This window comes from Ovis canadensis, chromosome 4 (genome assembly GCF_042477335.2).
Source record: "Ovis canadensis isolate MfBH-ARS-UI-01 breed Bighorn chromosome 4, ARS-UI_OviCan_v2, whole genome shotgun sequence".
NCBI classification, from domain to species: Eukaryota; Metazoa; Chordata; class Mammalia; order Artiodactyla; family Bovidae; genus Ovis; species Ovis canadensis.
In genome coordinates this window covers 91,565,988-91,583,782 of record NC_091248.1, presented here as the reverse complement: position 1 = coordinate 91,583,782, position 17,795 = coordinate 91,565,988, and the positions used below count along the sequence as shown (strand labels likewise).

Here is a 17,795-nt window from a genome sequence, read left to right as displayed (position 1 = left end):
GCCTATCTGATTAGGATTTGCCATTTTCCTAAGAGCAGTGAGAAGAGGGGCGGGGGGTGCTTCAAACTAGGCAGTGCTCTCCATAGACAACTGGTAGCCACAGGGAATGAGACCACAGCAGGTTAGAATTTGAGAGAAGGTGGAAGTCCAGGGTGATAGCTGATAACTGTGCTGATCTCAACGTTACTTAAAGGTGGAGCCCGTTTGCCTTGATGGGGGCCCCAAATAATGAATGGAGGTGAAGGTAGGCTGCAGGATCATGATGTGAGCCTTGGGGCAGGCGCCTGCCCTAAGACAAGAACACTGGAAGGAAGGAGCCAGCTTAGCCATCAGCGCTGGGGAGAGACTCTGGAGTAGGCCATGTCCGGGCTTTGGGGGGCTGCCTCAAGTCTGGGTTCCGAATCAAGCTGCTCTTCCAGGTCAGGAGCAGACAGACGCAGACCTGCATGGTGGGGATGTTACCCCACCCACCTCCAGGAGAGGAGAAGTGTGACAAGGGGAAGCATCCGTAAGTTCTGAGCCCTTCCACGACACAGCCAGAATCCACAGCAAACAGGTCAACCTCTGTCCACGCCAGCGGGTCACAATTAAGCAAGGATGCCCCCCAAATCAGAGTGCCCCAGGAAGAGGAAGGGAGCAGCTGTGAGAGCAGAGAGGCCACCTATCAAGAGAGGAGAAGGTCTGGGACTGGAGAAGGGCTGGGAGGGGAGGTGCTGGAGAGCTAGGGTGAAGGGCTAGGGGGCAGGGGGGTGGGGAGGACCCAAGGGGCTGGGGAGGGGATCTGCTGGTCAGAGTGGGTAGAGGTGTGTCTACTCTGGCCTTCCTTGGGTTGGCTTCCTGGAGAAGCCCAGGCACAGGGATGCCCTCCCAGACTCTGGAAGGTCCTGGCTCCCAGCATCCCAGATTTAGGATTCTCAGGGCCTGGGATGGCCACAGTCAGCACCGACACAGACAGCAGCTGGGACAGTATGTGCCCCAGTGTGTTCTCTGCCCAAGCCCTGCCCAAAGACAGCCCTGGGACCCCCAACTTCCCCAATGGCCCAGTAGGAACAATGGGCCTACAGGAGTGGGGGAGAGAGAAAGAGACCAAGGCTGTGGGGAGAGTCAGAAACCCACGAGGGGCAGCCTCAGATGTAGGGATCAGCAGAGGACACGGGTGACATTTGCCACGTTGGCGATGGCTGGAGACTGTATACCCATAGACACAAGCCATGCCCATCACAGACTCAACATCCTTTATTGCACAGCGAGAGTGCGATCTGTCACTGGTGTGGGCGCAGGTGGAGAACCTCTCAGCAGCTTGGCCACAGGAGGGTGAAGGTACCACGGCTGCAGCGGAAATCCGGCTCTGGCTGCTCTGATCTGTGCTCCACGGATACCAGGCGCCGGGCCCCGCGCTGGGTGAGGGGGATGCAATCGGACACGCGGACCTCCAGGGCCCGTCCCTCCCTGAAGGAAGGAGGGCAGGGTCAGGATGGGCCAGGCTCCTCAGATAGGCAGCCGCCGCCCTGCCCGTGCCCAGGGACTCACCCCTGGCAGTGTGCGGCCAGCACCCCCACCAGCTCCCCGATGCGGTTGTCCAGTGGCGGCTGGGAGCGGTGCAGACACACCACCAGGTCGTCATAGCCCCGCGCGTGCAGCACCACCAGCTGGTCCCGCCCGCTGGTCACACTCAGCCCGGTCACCTGAAGGGGGCAGGGTCTCAGGGTCAGGGGTGTGGCAGGCCCTCCACCCTGACCTTGCATTCTGGAGGGCCCCAGCATCCCAGGAACACACGTTCGCCTGGGTGTCTTCCCTTCCCAGCACCCTGCCCTCTTCAGACAGCCTCTTCGAGCTCCAGTCCTCCATCCTCCCTGCAGGCTGTACAGTCCTGCCGTCCCCTCTAGGTCCGTTTCCTCCCTTTCTGGTCCTGCCCATTAAGGAGAGGGGTGGGCAAGGTGCACCACACAAGAGGACTTTTGCCGTGACGGAATATTCTAGATCTGCAAAGTCTAACATGGCACCATTGCTCACTTATAGCTTTCTAGAACCTGAATGTGCCGGTGCAACTAAGAAGCTGAACTTTCACTTTTCTTTCCTTGTCCATTGCATTTAAAATATCCACACTGGTAGTGGCCATGGTACCAGATGGTCCCTCATCCTGAGAGCTATAGGGACTCCCAGCCTCAGTTTCTGCCCTGGGTTGTCCCTTGTCCTGAGGAAGTATGAGCTGTGACTCCAGGGAGTAGTGGGCCAAAGAGCTAGGCAGAGGGGTGAAGGGAAGGGACAAGGTCCCATGGGTGGCAGCCACACACGGCAGCCAGGACCACGTGGTCCAGGTTGGGAGGACCCCCAGGCAGGCTCAGGCGCAGATGTGGGAAAGAGGGGCCATTTGGCTCTGCCCAAGAGTTCAGCAGGAGCGGGGTGAGGAGGCTGAGCATGGAGTTTGGGGCCCTACACCCATGGGCAGGCTGTTCAGTGGGGGTTGAGGGGAAGCCGCCATCCTGAGCCGATGCTGAGTTCTAGATAGCTCTGGTCATCCCAGGGAGACATGAGGGGAGGGGCCCAGCAGCAGTGCCCAGCAGGACACTGGGCCCGCTGGAGCCCGGCGAATGCCTCTGCCCTCCCACAGGGCTCACCGCGTCCAGGGGCACGGCCCGCATCACCCGGTACTGCCGGCCTGGCTCCAGCTTGTAGAGGTGCCGATCTGTGAGCAACAGTGCCCGGTCCCGGCTTTTGCTGAAGCGATTCACCTGCAGGACGGGTAGTTTCAGGGTCACTGCCTGGCCCAGGGGGCTCCCCAGGAGGTATGGCTGGAGGCCTCCCCTCTGTGAAGCCATTCTCTCACTAACTGGGTTGGAGCTGAAGTTTTCGAAGTTCAAGAGTAGTTGTGAAACCTCTTAGCTGGGCCTAAGCCAGGGCTGTCATCAGCCAGCAGCCCTGAACCCACTGCTCACCTTTCTGACGTGGCTGGAGAAGAGCACGGCCCCAAAGCCGTCTTTTTCCCGAAGCGTCTTCAGTCGCTGAGCAAACAGGCCTGAGGCTGTGGGGTTGTCTGTGGGCTGGGGACAGTTGGGGGTTGCGTGGGGTGAGGTTGTGGGACCATGCGTGATTGACCAAGACTCTTAACGAATCCGCACAGCTATCCTTGACCTCAGAAAACCTCATCATGTCATGCACGAGCCTCCCGGTGGGCCCAGCCACCACGCTGGGTTTCCTGAAGCCCACCACACAGACCCCTGCAGCCCTAAGGTTCTAGGCACATATCTGAGCCCCCCACACCCACCCACCCACCCACCCACCCAGCTCCTCAGGCCAGGCCTGGACAGACGCTGAGATGGAAGGGGCCAAGCAGGACCTGGCTCTTCCATGCTAAGCCATCCATTTGGGCCAACCTCATACCCCTGAGGCTTCTGCCCCTGCAGAACTGGGCTAGGGGGCCACTCACAGTGCCCATGTGGGCCAACGGGAGCCATGGTGTTGGGTGCCAGTCAAGGGGCTGTGCCTAACAAGGGGGTCTGTGCCTGAGAATGGGAGGTTGAGAACATAGGAAAGGGAGTGGGAGTAGGGTACTGAAGGCTCTCAGTAAAGCCTACGTCAGCTGGTTCTCAGTGAAAACCCTTAAACTGTGGAGGCAAGGGGCAAGGACACAGGGGGACAGCCCACAGGACAGCCAGGCCCAGAGACCGGACAGCTAAGGTGGACACAGGCAAGGTCTCAGCCTGGAGCCCCTCCCTGGCAGCCAGCCCCCGCAGCCCCGACACTTACGGAGGACAAGTAGTCCCGGGCCCAGGCCCGCCGGCAGCCCCAGTCCTGCCGTAGCTCCTGCAGGGCTGCCATGGCGGCCACCTTGGCCTTGATCTGAGCCATGTCCGAAGGGGGGATGTTCTTCACCAGCTGCCGGGCCCGCCACCTGGAGAGGGCCAGGTAGTCAGATGGACCGCTGTGAAGGCCTTGCCCCTCCCCACTCCTGGTTCTGTCCCCTTGCCTGAGAACACACGTTAATGACTTTTCACGTCCTTTACCCCAGTAGGAGAAGGCCAAGCCCCTCAGCCTGGCACTGGCCGCCCTCTGTGTCCCAGCCTCCCTGGTCTCAATGGAAGGTGGCCTCTCCCCCTCTGAGCACACTGGTTGCCCTTCACACCTTGTCCTAAAGAACTCCTACTCAGCCTTCAAAGCCTGGCTTAGTTGCAGTTTCCCTTACTTCTAGCTTCAACCCACCACCCACCCTGCAGGGCCCTAGGAAGGAGATAAAGGCCTGCAAGCCCTCCAGATGTCCAGAATGGTGCTGGAGACATTAGGAATCTTCTAGCGGTTGTGAGGTGTAGGCTGTCAACGGATGCGCACAGCCCTCTGTCTTCCTGTTTATCCAGTGGGACTGTGTGTCTCCTAGCTGGCTCTGTGGGGTTCAGATGACCTGGTCCAGGTGTTCAATGGGCTCTAGCTGAGTGGAAAAGACCAAGGGGGGTGGGGGCGGAGAGCAAGTACCTGGAGAAGAGGGCCTGGCAGATGTCCTGGAAAGGCTGCAGCACGGTGGGCGGTGGGGGCCAGACGAGGTCACGGCCATAGTGCGGGGGCTGCCGCGCAGCCTGGAATCGCCGCTGCAGCTCTGTCAGGTGAGCACGCACCTTGTGCCTCCGGAACCAGCGCATGATGGTGTAGATGGCCCTCAGTCGCCGGCAGCGCCTCCTGGCCAGCGTGCCCCGCCATGCCTGGGGGCCGGTAGGAGGTGGTGCTCCGTCAGGCCGTGCCAGGCCCCACCTCCCTCACATGTGCTGCTGTGCTGTGCTTAGTCTCTCAGTCGTGCCCCACTCTTTGTGACCCTATGGACCGTAGCCCTCCAAGCTCCTCTGTCCATGGGGATTCTCTAGGCAAGAATACTGGAGTAGGTTGCCATGCCCTTCTCCAGGGGGTCTTCCCAACCCAGGGATCAAACCCAGGTCTCCTGCATTGCAGGTGGATTCTTTACTCTCTGAGCCACCAGAGAAGCTCCTCCCTCATATGAGGAGATCCCAAATTGGAGGAGTACCCTGAGAATGTGACCATCAAATCCTACGAGACTGGAGACCCTACAAGACGAGCAGCCCAGTGAACTCACAGATTAAAACCTGACTTGAACAGACTGAGGACACGATTGGGGACATGTGGTTACTGACTGGACAGGACACAGGAAGTCAGAAACAACTTTCTAAATCCTATTTCTGGGATGGTGTGGTATTGTGTCATGTTCTTAAAAATAACCCCTGTGTGTTAGAGGAGATATCAGAGGTAACAACAAAACGCAGTGTGTCATCATTCATTGGATTCTTGGTTTTTAAAAGACATAATGGGTCATGGTGGGACCCTTTTGGAAATTTGAATATGGCCTACATGTTAGATAATCAGCTATGTAGGTTATATTTTATCAGTGTTAGTTTTCTTGAATGGGCTAATGTCAGTGTGGTTATAAAGAGGAATGTCCTTGTTCTCAGGATACACGTGTGATGAAGGATTTAGAGGTCATTACTTTATGTGGATAGGGAAATAATGCAAATCTATGGGTATCTGTATGTGGATGTGGAAAGAGATAAAGGCAGACAGACAGAGATGGGGCGGTGGGCGAGAACACATAATTGTAGCCATCCAGTTGAATGGTACATTGTACGAATCTTTCTAGTTTTTATAGGTTTGAAGTGTTCAAAGTAAAACATTATGAGGAGAGGTGGGAGAATCCTTATCCTTTGGAAAGGCATGCTGAAATGATTATAAACGAAATGATTCGATTCAAAATAAAGCGAATGAAGGTAAGGTGCCTACACAAAACCACAGGGGTCATGAGGCAGGGAAGTCAGAGACTGGGAATTCAGTACACCATTCTGCCTGATTTTCTCCAGGTTTGAAATATTTCAGGATAAATGGAAGAAAGGAAGGGAAAGGAAAGAAGTAAAGAAGCCAGATTCCTGATTATCTTGTTTTGAGCACCTGGGCCACACTTTTTGCTTGTCAGTTTCGATCTCCGTTTGTCACCTGTGAGCAGGGGACTTCTCTAGTACTTGGAACAGTGTCTGTGGTCCCCTCAGTGCACTCACACACACCCCCTACCTCGGGTGGTGCACACCCATCTCTCTCCTACCCCCAAGTAATGCTCAGAGCGCTCTCCAGCCCCCCTCGACACCGGCCCTGGCAGGCGTCCAGCTGGCCGCACCTTCTGCAGCAGCAGCACGATGATGGGGATGAGACAGGCGCGGCTCTGCTCCAGAGTGACCAGTGTCCGGGGCGAACGGATGAAGAGCTTGCTGTGGCCAAAGGCCACGTCCCCATGCAGCCCGTGCTGCTCCAGGAGAGCGCCCACGGCCGCCTTATCCGAGCCCAGCAGGTGATTCGGCCACGTGTACTCACATGTCATCTTGTACCTGTCACGGCAGGACCCGGCTGTGGGCGCTGGGCCCTGGGAAGGGGTGTGGACCTAAGCCGCCATCCTCCTCCCCTCTCCTCCCCCCGACCCTCTCCCTCCTCCTCTCCTCCCCCTCCTCCCTCCCGCCCTTTCCCCCAAGCCACTCCCACTCCAGCGCCAGCTCCCTGCCACGCCCACACCCATGCCACGCCCACACCCCGTGCCACGCCCATACCCCTCCGTGCCATGCCCACGTCCGCCCACCCTGCCCAGCCCCACTCCTTGTGTCACGCGAGGGGCCTTCAAGACTGGCAGTGTCCCCGGGTCAGCAGCAGCCTGCAGGCTTCGGCACTGACGTCTGAAAAGCGCTCGTTGCTTTGGGCACCGCCTGCCGGCTGATGGAACTTCTCAAGGACCAGTCCCCTGGGAGAAGGGGCTGTACCTGAGCAGGAATCGAGGATAGGGCTGGCGGGAAGCGAAGCCTGCCCTGCGGACCCTCACGTTCTCCAGCAGCCCCAGATATGCGACCTGGTGGCGACAGTGACCCTCATCCAGCTTCCCGGCCACCTTGTCCTCATTGGGCTTGATGCAGCGGACGTAGAAGGGCTCCTGTGGGGACAAAGGACACTCGGAGAGGCCAGTGTCACAGCCCTGCAGTTACCGGACAGGGGCAGTGAGGAGCTCAGGCCTGTCTCTGTCCCTTCAATGCTGCCATCCATAGGGCAGAGAATCTCTCAGGGGGACAGGGAGGCCTGGGGGCCAAGGGCAGGCAAAAGGGCAAAGCCAGACAGGAAGAGAGTGAGGATGAGGGCGTGGTGGGCAGAATGGGACCTGGGAGCTCCAGTGCTGGGTGTGGGCAGGAAGCTGGCCCACATTCAGGTTCTGACAGTGCAGCAGAGCCCCTCAGCTCTTCCTCTTGCCTTCCCAGAGGCCCTACAGAGTCTCTGGACATTCTGATGTTAATCTGGCCCTGGCATCCTCCTGCTGCCCTCTCTGACTTTGGGCCCCAATCTCTGCAAGATGTGAGAGCCACTTTCTTGTCCTGGTGGCTCCAGCTTCCAGAAAGCTAATCCTGGCTCCAGGCAGGACCAGGGCTGGGCCAACTCAAGTTCTGGGTGAGGTCTTCCCCAGAAGCAATGGGGCCGGGGGAAGGCTACAAGGATCTTGTGTTTACTCAAGCCTTGGCCCAGCCCAGGGCATTGTAACCTGAGCAGTGGCAGGTCCCTTTCTGCTGGAGGAGGTATGGCTCACAGCAGACAGGAAAGGAACACCCTCTTATGATGCAAGGAGGCAGTGGAGGACCCAGCTTGACATCCAGGCACAGACAGAAGGATCTGAAAGGATCCAGACTCAAGGTGGGGGTGCTGTACCTTGGAGGCCAGGTTTTCCACCAGGGCCACCATGGAGTTCTTGAAGAGTGTGCCGGCTGTCAGGGGACGCTTGGTCACCTCCGTGATGTCCTGCTGCCCATCTGGCCACATGGCCCGCAGGGTGGGATCCGTGCTGTGGACATAGGCCGCATGCCCAGATGCCCTCCAGGAGGACAGCCCCCACCCCAGCTCAGCCCTGTGTAACCTTCATGACCTTGGGCTGTGAGGGTCAGACGGAGTGTCTGAAGGCCCTTCCAGCCGGAGTGCCTGGGCCTTCACCGTCTGGCACCCACGCACAGCCCCAGAGAGCCCCCCTCACCTGTTGTACAGCAGCCGCTTGAAGTCCTGGAAGAGGAAGTCTCTGTTCTTATCAATGAAGCCCTCCACAGAGTACCTGGGGGAGGGCAGGGGGAGGGCCAGTGAGGAGGCAAGGGGCTTCTGACCCCCTAGTGTGCCCCTCCCCCTCCTCCCACCTGGCCAGCCTCCCTTCCTGTCTCCTCACATGCTCCTCTTTCTTCCCGTCTCCTATCTGCTTTCCCTCTCATCATATAAGACCTCTTCCCTCAGAAGTTTCTCTTCTGAAAGATGAGTAAAGGGGTTATGCCCACAGAGCCAAATGTTGCATCACTGAATCCTGGCTTTAGCACATACATGCTGTGTGACTTGGAACAAGTGACTTAAACTCTCTGTGCCTCAGTAGACATCACACCCTCAGTGCCTACTGAGTTTCCATAAATAAATGTCAGCAATTGCAGTTACAACCAGGAACTCCTGAGTCATTGGTCTGTTTGGCTCCTTGGCCTGGAGAACTTCAGATTCATCATTCTAGCCTTTGCTAGAAAGCTCAGTGCCAAAATCTTGGCTTCACTTGCAGTTCCTAGAAAAGTCTCGGGGCCATGGGATCTGACTTCTGGCAGCTTCGCCTTTTTGATTTTATTTCTTCTCCTTGTGAAGGACACATGGGACATTTGTGCCTCTCTCTGTGAGTCACCTCAGATCCAATTCTGGGTGATGTGTGTGACAGGGGAATTAATAATAATCATGGCCACTTTTGGGAGACACTAGGGACTTTGGTGCTCAGTGTGTGGCCTGAGGACTGGCTATGTCCACCTGGCCTGGGAGTTCATTAAAAACACATCATCTGGCCTCTCTATTCCGCCTCGCTGACTAAAGGTGACAAGAACTGGCCCCAGGGCTTCCCTGATGGCTCAGTGGTGAAGAATCTGCCTGCCAATGCAGGGGACATGGGCTTAGTCCCTGGTCTGGGAAGATGCCACATGGCGCAGAGCAACTAAACCTGTGCTCCACAACTGTTGAGCCTGGGAGCTGCAACTACTGAAGCTTGTGAACCCTAGAGCCTGTGCTCTGTAACAAGAGAAGCCACCACAATGAGAAGCCCGTGCACTGAAACTACAGAGTATCCCCTGCTCTCTGCAACTACAGAAACGTCCACACAGCAACAAAAGTCCAGCGTGGCCAATAAATAAAGAAATACATAATTTTTAAAAAATGAAAGAACTGGTCCTGGGCTCAGAACAGACGTCCCACCCTAGCTGCACCTCAGAATCTCCAGCCACTCTACCAGAAATTGGCTTTTTCTTTTTTAAAGCTGCCCAGAAGATTCTAGGATACAGCCAGGGCTAAGAATCACAATCTTAAAAGCCCTAATTGATATTTCTCATTTGTGAATCTGGTGAAGAGCATATTTCCAGTGTCTTAAAAAGGGGAAGGGGCGGTGAGGGGGAACCAGACGCCCAGTGGGGGGGAACCAGACGCCCAGTGGGGGGCCCTTACGTGACATCCCCTGCATAGTGCTTGATCCGGAAGTCTCGGCCAAACTCCATGGTCTTGTCTGTGGGGCAGAGCTATGGATGGGGACAGCCCAGGTCAATACCTAGAAGGTGTGAGGGGGATCTGGGAGAGAAAGGTGAGACAGCCCTGCAGAGGAGGCTGAGCCACCACCAAGACCCCCCACCCACCCCAAGACAGGCAGTGTGCACCGTAGGGCACTCGCCAGTGCTGGGAAAAGTGGGAGGGGCAGAGGGAGGGGGTACCGCAGGGGCAGAGGGGCACCTGGCGGCTGGTATAGTGTGGGTGGTGGCGGTGGTGTGTGTCCAGGGTCTGCAGGAAGATCCGGTCGGTGATGGGGCCCGCAGTGCTGCAGGCCTCATCCAGCACCGCCAGGATGCCCCGGTGGTGTCGCTCCACCAGGTCCACGATGGTGGCGTTGTTGAAGTACTCCACCTGCGGCAGGCAAGCAGGGTAGCTCCCGAGCCCTGTCTGCCAGTCTCCTGCCTGTGTTCCTGCCCAGTGTCCACATCTTGCAGCCCTCCTCCGCACACCTGCCGGCCCAGCACTGTCCCTCCCCCCATCTCCCTCCCACCCGGGACCCGCGGGTTCAGGGAGGGTCGGGCACCCACGGTCTGCCAGGCGATGCCCTCCCGCTCGTATTCCTCCTGCTCCTGCTTCAGGATGAGCTGGATGAAGAGCTGCTGCAGCTTCTCATTACAGTAATTGATGCAGAACTGCTCGAAGCTGGAGGAGGGGTGGGCAGAAGGGCCGTTCAGAGTCATGCCTCGACCACCCACACTAAGGCTTTGGCTCCGTGCAGAGTGAGTGCAACCAAGAGCAGCTGTGCTGTGCTTAGTTGCTCAGCCGTGTCCAGCTCTTTGTGACTCCATGGACTGTAGCCTGCCAGGCTCCTCTGTCCATGGAATTCTCCAGGCAAGAATATTGGAGTGGGTTGCTATGCTCTCCTCCAGGGGATCTTCCCAACCCAGGGATCAAACCCAGGTTTTCCACATTGCAGGAGGATTCTTTATCATCTGGGTCACCAGGAAAGCCCATTGAATAGCAGGGATCCCCCCAGATAGATGCCCTGAAGATCGCCTGAGGGGTCTGGAGCCAGGCACCCCAAGTGGCCTCCCTGTAGGATGCATCTCCCACTCTGGGCTGCTCTTTTACCTGGTCCCTACCCCCTAGCCCACCCAGCACACGTGCCCTGAAGTGGATTGGGGAGTCCCTGTGAGGGAAAGTAAGCCAAGATCTTGGCATTCCAGGCACCAGTGGGCAGTGGCACAGCTGAAGCAGGCTTGAAGACATGAGCCTGGGGGCCAAGGACCAACCATGGTGGACACTAGGCATCCTGTTCCTCTGCCCAGCCGAGCTCCCCAGGACTAAGAGTTGGGGGGGGGGTCAGAGTGTGGGAAGAGGTGGCGGAGCTACCCACCTATTGACGGGGAACACCTCAAAGCCATAGATGTCCAGCACACCGATGACTGTGTCCTTGCCATCACGCCGGGGGTCCCGGTCCCGGGGTTCCATGACATGATTAATCCGGTCCACCACCCACTCAAATAGTCGCTGGTACACTGCCTGGGGAGAGGCAAAGAGCCAGCTGCTTCTGACTGCCTCTGGCCTTGTCTCCTCCGGGGTTCCCCACCCACCCCCTAGAATACCTTGGCACAGGCGTCCCGGGCATAGCTGGCCTCGGCCGCAGTGTGGCCCTTCTCAATGACCTCCCTGCCTCCGGAGGCCACAGTGCGAGCTAGTAGGCAGCGCAGCACTAGCTCCCGGGGTGTGGCCGTCAGCTCAGCCACGTGGTCCACCAGCACTTCCTCGGTCACCGCCAGGCGCCCCTGCTCCAGGTTGTTCTCCTCTAGCTCCACGAACTCAATATTTCCCTGGTGATGGTAAATCGTCAAGAGTCAGGCTCTGTGTCTCAGAGGAGCCTGTACACTTATGCCCAGGGAAGGGAAGGCAGGGGCATGAGGAGCAGCTCCTGGAGCAACCAAAGCCTTCCCCAAGGCCTCCCACTGGGAATGTCATGTGAATGGGCCCACCGTGTTCTCCTGTAGCTGGTTATGTGCTGCCCACACCTCATGTTTCCTCAGAGAGAGCAGAGGCTCAGAGTCACTGAGTAACCTGCCCGAAGTCACTCAACTCTTAGGTGACAGAAGCAAGAGCCAGGTCTGCGTGTTTGTTGTCAGTTGCTAAGTTGTGTCTGACTCTTTGTAACGCCATGGACTGCAGCATGCCAGGCTTCCCTGTCCTTCTCCATCTCCCGGAGCTTGCTCAAACTCACGTCCATTGAGTCAGCGATGCCATCCAACCATCTCATCCTCTGTTGCCCCTTCTCCTCCTGCCCTCAGTCTTTCCCAGCATCAGGATCTTTTCCCATGAGTTGGCTATTTGCATCAAGTGGCCAAAGTATTGGAGCTTCAGCTTCAACATCAGTGGTTCCAATGAAAATTCAGAGTTGATTTCTTTTAGTTGATTTCCTTTGATTGGTTTGATCTCCTTGCAGTCCAAGGGACTCTCAAGATCAGCAGTTCAGTTTGATAGCATCAGTTCTTTGGTGCTCAGCCTTCTTTATGGTTTAACTTTCACATCTGTACGTGACCACTGGAAAAACCATGGCTTTGACTAGACAGACCTTTGTTGGCAAAGTGATGTCTCTGCTTTTTAATATGCTGTCTAGGTTTGTCATAGCTTTTCTTTCAAGGAGCAAGCATCTTTTAATTTCATGGCTGTAGTCACCGTCTGCAGTAATTTTGGAGCTCAAGAAAATAAAATCTACCACTGTTTCCATTTTACTGAGCCCAAACTGCCCTTACCTGCTGCTGCTACTAAGTTGCTTCAGTCGTGTCCTATTCTGTGTCACCCCACAGATGGCAGCCCGCCAGGCTCCCCCATCCCTGGGATTCTCCAGGCAAGAACACTGGAGTGGGTTGCCATTTCCTTCTCCAATGCATGAAAGTGAAAAGTGAAGGTGAAGTCGCTCAGTAGTGTCTGACCCTCAGCGACCCCATGGACTGCAGCTTTCCAGGCTCCTCCGTCCATGGGATTTTCCAAGCAAGAGTACTGGAGTGGGGTGCTATTGCCTTCTCCGCCTTACCTGCTAAGTACAGGCTAATCTACCAGACACAGACCAGACACATTATGGGAACCCATAATCGAAACAACTTAGGTTTCAGCAGAGAGAGGAGTGGGCCAGTTACACTGCTGGGTTGTTAGAGGCCAATCGTCTCCTTCAAGGGAGGTGCCCAGCCAGAGCACCACATGGGGAAGTGGCCGCAGTGCCCACAGGCAGGCTCACCAAGTGCAGTATAGCGGCCAGGATCCGGTGCACAGAGGCCACCTCCTCAGGACTGAAGCCGATCACCCGCATGGCCTCCGTCACCGCCTGGTGGTGGCTCTTCTCATCAGTGTCCAGGACCTGGGGGGGAAAGGGCTCAGCACACCACTGCCACACTGAACCTCAATTCCTCTGCCTCAGTGCACTTGCTCACCATTGCACCCCTTCCCCACGCTAAGCCCTGATTCCTCCAACTGAAAGCCTGTAGAATCGGGCCCCACCAGTCCCGCTGAGCCATTCACACCACCCTGGGCCTAGCTCAAGCCACTGGTCTCCAGCCCCAGGGTCCTGGGACCAGGACTGACTAGAGCCTGGGCTCCCTGCCCCCACTCACATTGAGCCCTGCCCCCTGGCGGGTGAAATTATACACTGCAGGGTTTCTCTGCAGGTGCAGTTCTTGCAGCTCCTCATCCTCACAGCCCCGCAGCACCTGGAGGACCCAAACATCCCTCTGTTAGGCCCCTGAGCTCCAAAAGACTCCCCCCGTATACACCCTACCCACAAACAGATGGCATCCTTCAACCACTGTTGACCCAATGAATGCGTGGTATGAGTCAGCATGGTGATGGTGTGGACAGTGCCTGAGCCCAGGGAGGACCCATTTCTAAGTCAGACATGGTGTAGATTCTGAACAAGTCTGATGAGAACCCACTCGATGTGGTGTAGACACCACTAGAATCCAGGGAGATCCCATTTTGCTGTCAGACACTGTGTAGAAACTGCCTGTGTCCTGGGAAGACCTACTTCAGTGATCAGACATATGTAGAGATGGCCAGTGTCCAGGCACCCACTGAGTCAGAAAGGATGTAGATACCACCTCCAAGTCCAAGGAGATCCCACCTCAGTGGGTCAGACATGGTGTAGACACCACCTGAGTTCTCAGTGGGTCTTACCCAGTGTAGACACTATCAGTGCCCAGAAGCCACCTCAGTGTCAGACACAGTGTAGACACTGCCCTGCCCAGGTCCAGGGAGACCCCACGTCAAGGCCAGATGAGGTACACACACTTCCATGTCCAGGGAATTCCCTGCCCAGTAGGGGTGGGGGAAGACAGGGGTAGGGGAGGGGAATAGACTGTGGGTGGGGCCAAGAGGACCTCCCTTGCAGGTGCCCACCTGCCAGCTTTGGCTCACCTGATAGAAGGCGTGGAAGTTCCTTTCACCTACGTGCTGCTTAAGGACCCGAGACTGTGGAGAAAGGAACAGCTGGGCTCGTGCCTGGGACTGGCCCCATCCCAGGGGCCTGTCCCAGAGTCCCCAGGACAGGGCAGGTAGTGGGTAGCGGTGGACCTGGCTGTGGAGAGAGCCCCGCCCTGTGAACCTGAGACATCAGAGGAGGTATATTCCTGCCTCCAGGGTGCCAGGGCCGGGAGAGTCAGCATGGTCGGTCGGCTCTGCCTGGACCCCCTGAAGGAGGCCTGTGTGCAGCCCGCCTGCCCGGGTCTTGGTAGCATGGCCCACCTTCTCCAGCAGGTAGCTGTGGATGTGTCCCCCGACGGGGTCTCCTTTGAAGTCAAAGTTGATGTCCATGTACTTGCCAAAGCGGCTAGAGTTGTGGTTGCGGTTGGTGCGGGCATTGCCGAAGGCCTCCAGCACACATGTGGACTTGAGCAGCACGTCCTTGACCCTGCGTGGAGTGGGGAGGCAGAGAGGCCAGGACTATAACACGAAGACCTTGCACTCAGGACTGTGTCCCCATGCAGGATCGCTGCCTGAGGCTTCCCAATCACAGGAGGAGAGGAGTCTGAGGGCCCGGTCTCACCCTGCGCTGCCCCTTGCAGGCGCTTGACTCTGAGATGCTGGGAAAGGCATCTGCCAGGCACTCATGCTGGGTGACCTGTAAAGCCTTGAGCTTTGAAAGGCATTGGCCCGCCTTCTCAGACCAAAGTTGTAGCCCAATGAGGAGCTGGATCTGGACACTTGGCACTGCCAGGCATATGTGCTTGGGAATTTCCAACGCTGCTGCCACCCCAATCCTATCCCAAACCCCACCTTACCCCACCTTAACAGGAAGAGGCAGGGCTCTCACACAGGAAGCTGCCCCCACAGATCCCTGTTGGTGAGCTGCTGGCAGGTAGATGGGTCCTGGTTTCTGGGTTTCTGGCCCAGCCCTGATACTGGCCTGGCATCCAGGGCTTTTCTTACTGGCAGCCAACCTCTCTGCTTCCATTGGGTCCCTGTGAGGGCCCAGTACCTGTCTGTTGGCCCTCTTCACCTCCTCCCTTTCCCATCCCTAGAGGAAGGGCATCCCTATGCTAGGCCTCGCCTCTCCTTGGGTACAGAGGTCCTAGCTGTGGGTCACTTGGAGTCTTACTGACAGCCTCTGAACTTGGCCTGAGCTGGGCTCCATTGTGTTTCTTTCCCTCCAGCAGGCACGAGACACAGGCCAGCCCTGCCCCACCACCCCCGCCCCCCTGACCTCACCTCTCCACCTCGGCCCGCTGGCTTGGGTTGGTAACGGCTGCGATGTATTGCATGATGTGCTTGCTGGCTTCTGTCTTCCCTGCCCCACTCTCGCCTGCCAACAGACGGACAGTCAGAATTTTTGGCTGCTCCCCCTTAACCAGCTCCCTGTGCCCACCTGTACTCCCAGGCACTGCAACCACCACACCATCATTGACAAATGAAAACGCTGGGACCCAGGGAGGCTGTGAGCCAGCTCCTGGGCCCTGGATGCTAGGCAGGTACCTGAAATAACAATGCAGGTGTCCCTGGACCGGCGCTTCATTGCTCTGTAGGCGGCGTTGGCCACAGCATACAGATGGGGTGGCCTCTCATAGAGCTCGCGGCCCTGGTACCTGGCGATGGCTTCCGGCCCGTACAGGGGCAGCTCCTGGTAGGGGTTTACGGACACCAGCACCTCACCGATGTATGTGTAGATGCGGCCCTTCTCGAACCTGGCACAGGCAAGGCAGGTCCTCAGTGTTCAGGGCCAAGGGGACACGTACCCAGGTCCCGGGGCATTGGGCCCAGGTGGGAAGTCTTGGGGCCCTGGCCCACCCCCAGGGTTGAGGGCAGAGAAGTGCGTGGGGGGGAAGTGGTGGGGTTGACTTGAGTCTTCCACTGCCATCTTGCTGGGAGCCTCATCCACACACAAGGTAGTGTTGGGGTCCAAGCTGCTCTCCATGGGGTGGAGTCACAGGAATCCTGACTCTATTTTATCAAGGGACTGACTTGCCCAAGGCCACATTGGGCCAGGCAGAACTGGCAGCTTAGGTGATGGGGTTGAGCTCAGGGAGGAGATAGGGGTGGGAGGCGGAGGGAGGGACCTCCAGTTGTTTCCGTCTCAAAACCTGGGCGGGGACCCAGAAGCAGAAGCAGTACCCGCCCAGCCCCACCCAGGCAAGCAGACTGGGAGGCACTGGGAGGGTGCCTGGGGCAGCAGTGCCGCTGGCCTCCCCTGCACTTCCTCAGACCTCTCGACTCTAGTCACCATCGAGGGTGCCTGTGTCCGTCTGTCTCCTGACTCTTCTGCCCTGGGAGGAGCCCCAGCCTGCCTGCTCCCCACAGTGTCTGGGACCCGCCCTGTCCCTGACTGCCGGTCCCGGGTTCCCCTTCCTCCACTGCTTCAGACACGGGAGTTCTCCGGTTTGGCTCCCTGCACACCCAGGACCTGCTGAAGACAGACTCCGTCTGCAAGCTGTGTGGCCCCGGGTTCAGGGTCTCAGTGTTAATATGGTGATGGTAGTACCTATCTCAGAAGCTAGCTTGTAATCTGCTTAGTTATGTGCCTCATACAACAGAGAAGCTCATTTCCGGTCTGACTCTCCATCCCACAACCCTGGCCTTGACTCAGGACCTGTGGTGTCTGACTTCAACAATCTGGGCTCAGGGGGATCTGTCCCTAGGCTCTGCACAGTGGGTACCATCCGCTCCTCATGGCTGTCCAGGGATGCAGCCAGCTCCTGCAGCCACCCGTCGTCACCACCAGCAGCTCCTCCCTGCCCTCTGCCCTCCGGCAAATAGGGCCCCGTGTCACTTCTACCAGCCACACCCTGAAGCACCCCACATGTCCCCTTGAGAGTGGCATCTCAGTTTGTCCACCTGCACCCCAGGGAGGCACCTGACCACTTCCCTTTGAGCTCCCAGAGCTCAGCACAGCCTCACTAGGAAGATGGAGCGGCCACTCCGTCCAGATGCCTGGTACCTGCCTGCCCCTCCAAGAGGAAGGCTCAGGAGACACCTGAGCTTTGTGGAAGGCACGGGCCTGGGGAGCCTGCTCTAGCACTGGCTGGCTGTCCCGGCCCTGAGGGGACAGTCCTTCCAGCCCCGACATCTCCCTGAGGTCACCCAGATGGTGGGCTGATGGAGACCAGTTGGGGATGGGGACAGGGAGAAGGGGAGCCCATGCCCTGGGTCTACCTGAGTTTCAGATTCTCCATGAAGTCTTCCATGGTCACTTGGTCCAAAAGCACAAAGTCGGGCTTGCCGCACTCAGGGCCTTCATCGTCCTCCATCCTGCCGGCGCGGGAAGCACCCAGGCCAGGTTGCCCCAACCTTCCTGTGCAGAGCGGCTGAGGGGAGGGGTGCTCTCGCACAGGCCCAGCCCTCCCTGCCCGCAGCCTCCCCGCCTGCCGCCCCAGCAGTGTGGTGAAGTAGGAAGTGGGTTCTTCTGGGCCCCGGGAAGGGGTTGCCCTCCCTGCTTGCTGTCCCCTCCCAAGGGGCTCTGACCCCTGCTTCCTGGTTCCCTCCCCTCCGGGCGTGCCTAACGGTTGAGGTCGAGGCGGTCAAGGAAACTCCGACCCTCTGTGATCTCACCCTCACCCCAAGCAGAGGAGCCTCTGCAGTCCCCGGCCCTGCTGATCACTTGTGGGACCCTGAGGAGAGATTTCTGTTTGTGGTCCTGGCTGCAAAACTCTGTCTGTCAACTCTCAGACCTCAACACTAGGTGGATTTTAGGGTAGGCACATTGTACCTTGAGAAAAAGTCAAAGAATG

At 57.7% G+C, this 17,795-nt stretch overlaps 1 protein-coding gene across 1 annotated transcript; it reads right to left on the bottom strand.

The window, feature by feature from the left end:
- Nucleotides 1-1,218: 1,218 nt before the first annotated feature.
- MYO1G (myosin IG) lies at nt 1,219-17,543 on the bottom strand. Its single transcript, XM_069586872.1, has 22 exons — nt 17,221-17,543; nt 15,547-15,755; nt 15,283-15,376; nt 14,320-14,485; nt 13,993-14,046; nt 13,194-13,289; nt 12,821-12,940; nt 11,181-11,405; nt 10,952-11,097; nt 10,143-10,257; nt 9,796-9,966; nt 9,517-9,587; nt 8,042-8,116; nt 7,723-7,855; nt 6,795-6,961; nt 6,164-6,371; nt 4,468-4,691; nt 3,748-3,892; nt 2,937-3,041; nt 2,619-2,732; nt 1,531-1,685; nt 1,219-1,449 (listed from the first exon to the last, which is right to left on the bottom strand). The coding sequence occupies exons 1-22, from the start codon at nt 17,313-17,315 to the stop codon at nt 1,293-1,295; spliced, it is 3,045 nt and encodes a 1,014-aa protein (XP_069442973.1). The 5' UTR covers nt 17,316-17,543; the 3' UTR covers nt 1,219-1,292.
- Between the last annotated feature and the right edge of the window lie 252 nt (nt 17,544-17,795).

What these genes read in the sequence shown, in the direction of transcription:
- MYO1G (XM_069586872.1), bottom strand. Translation starts at nt 17,315, where the DNA reads ATGGAGGACGATGAAGGCCCTGAGTGCGGCAAGCCCGACTTTGTGCTT. An exon ending in CAGCGGGCCGAGGTGGAGAG is followed by an intron (nt 14,486 to 15,282) that starts GTGAGGTCAGGG and finishes CACTCCACGCAG; the next exon opens with GGTCAAGGACGTGCTGCTCA. An exon ending in AGGGCATCGCCTGGCAGACC is followed by an intron (nt 9,967 to 10,142) that starts GTGGGTGCCCGA and finishes TGCCTGCCGCAG; the next exon opens with GTGGAGTACTTCAACAACGC.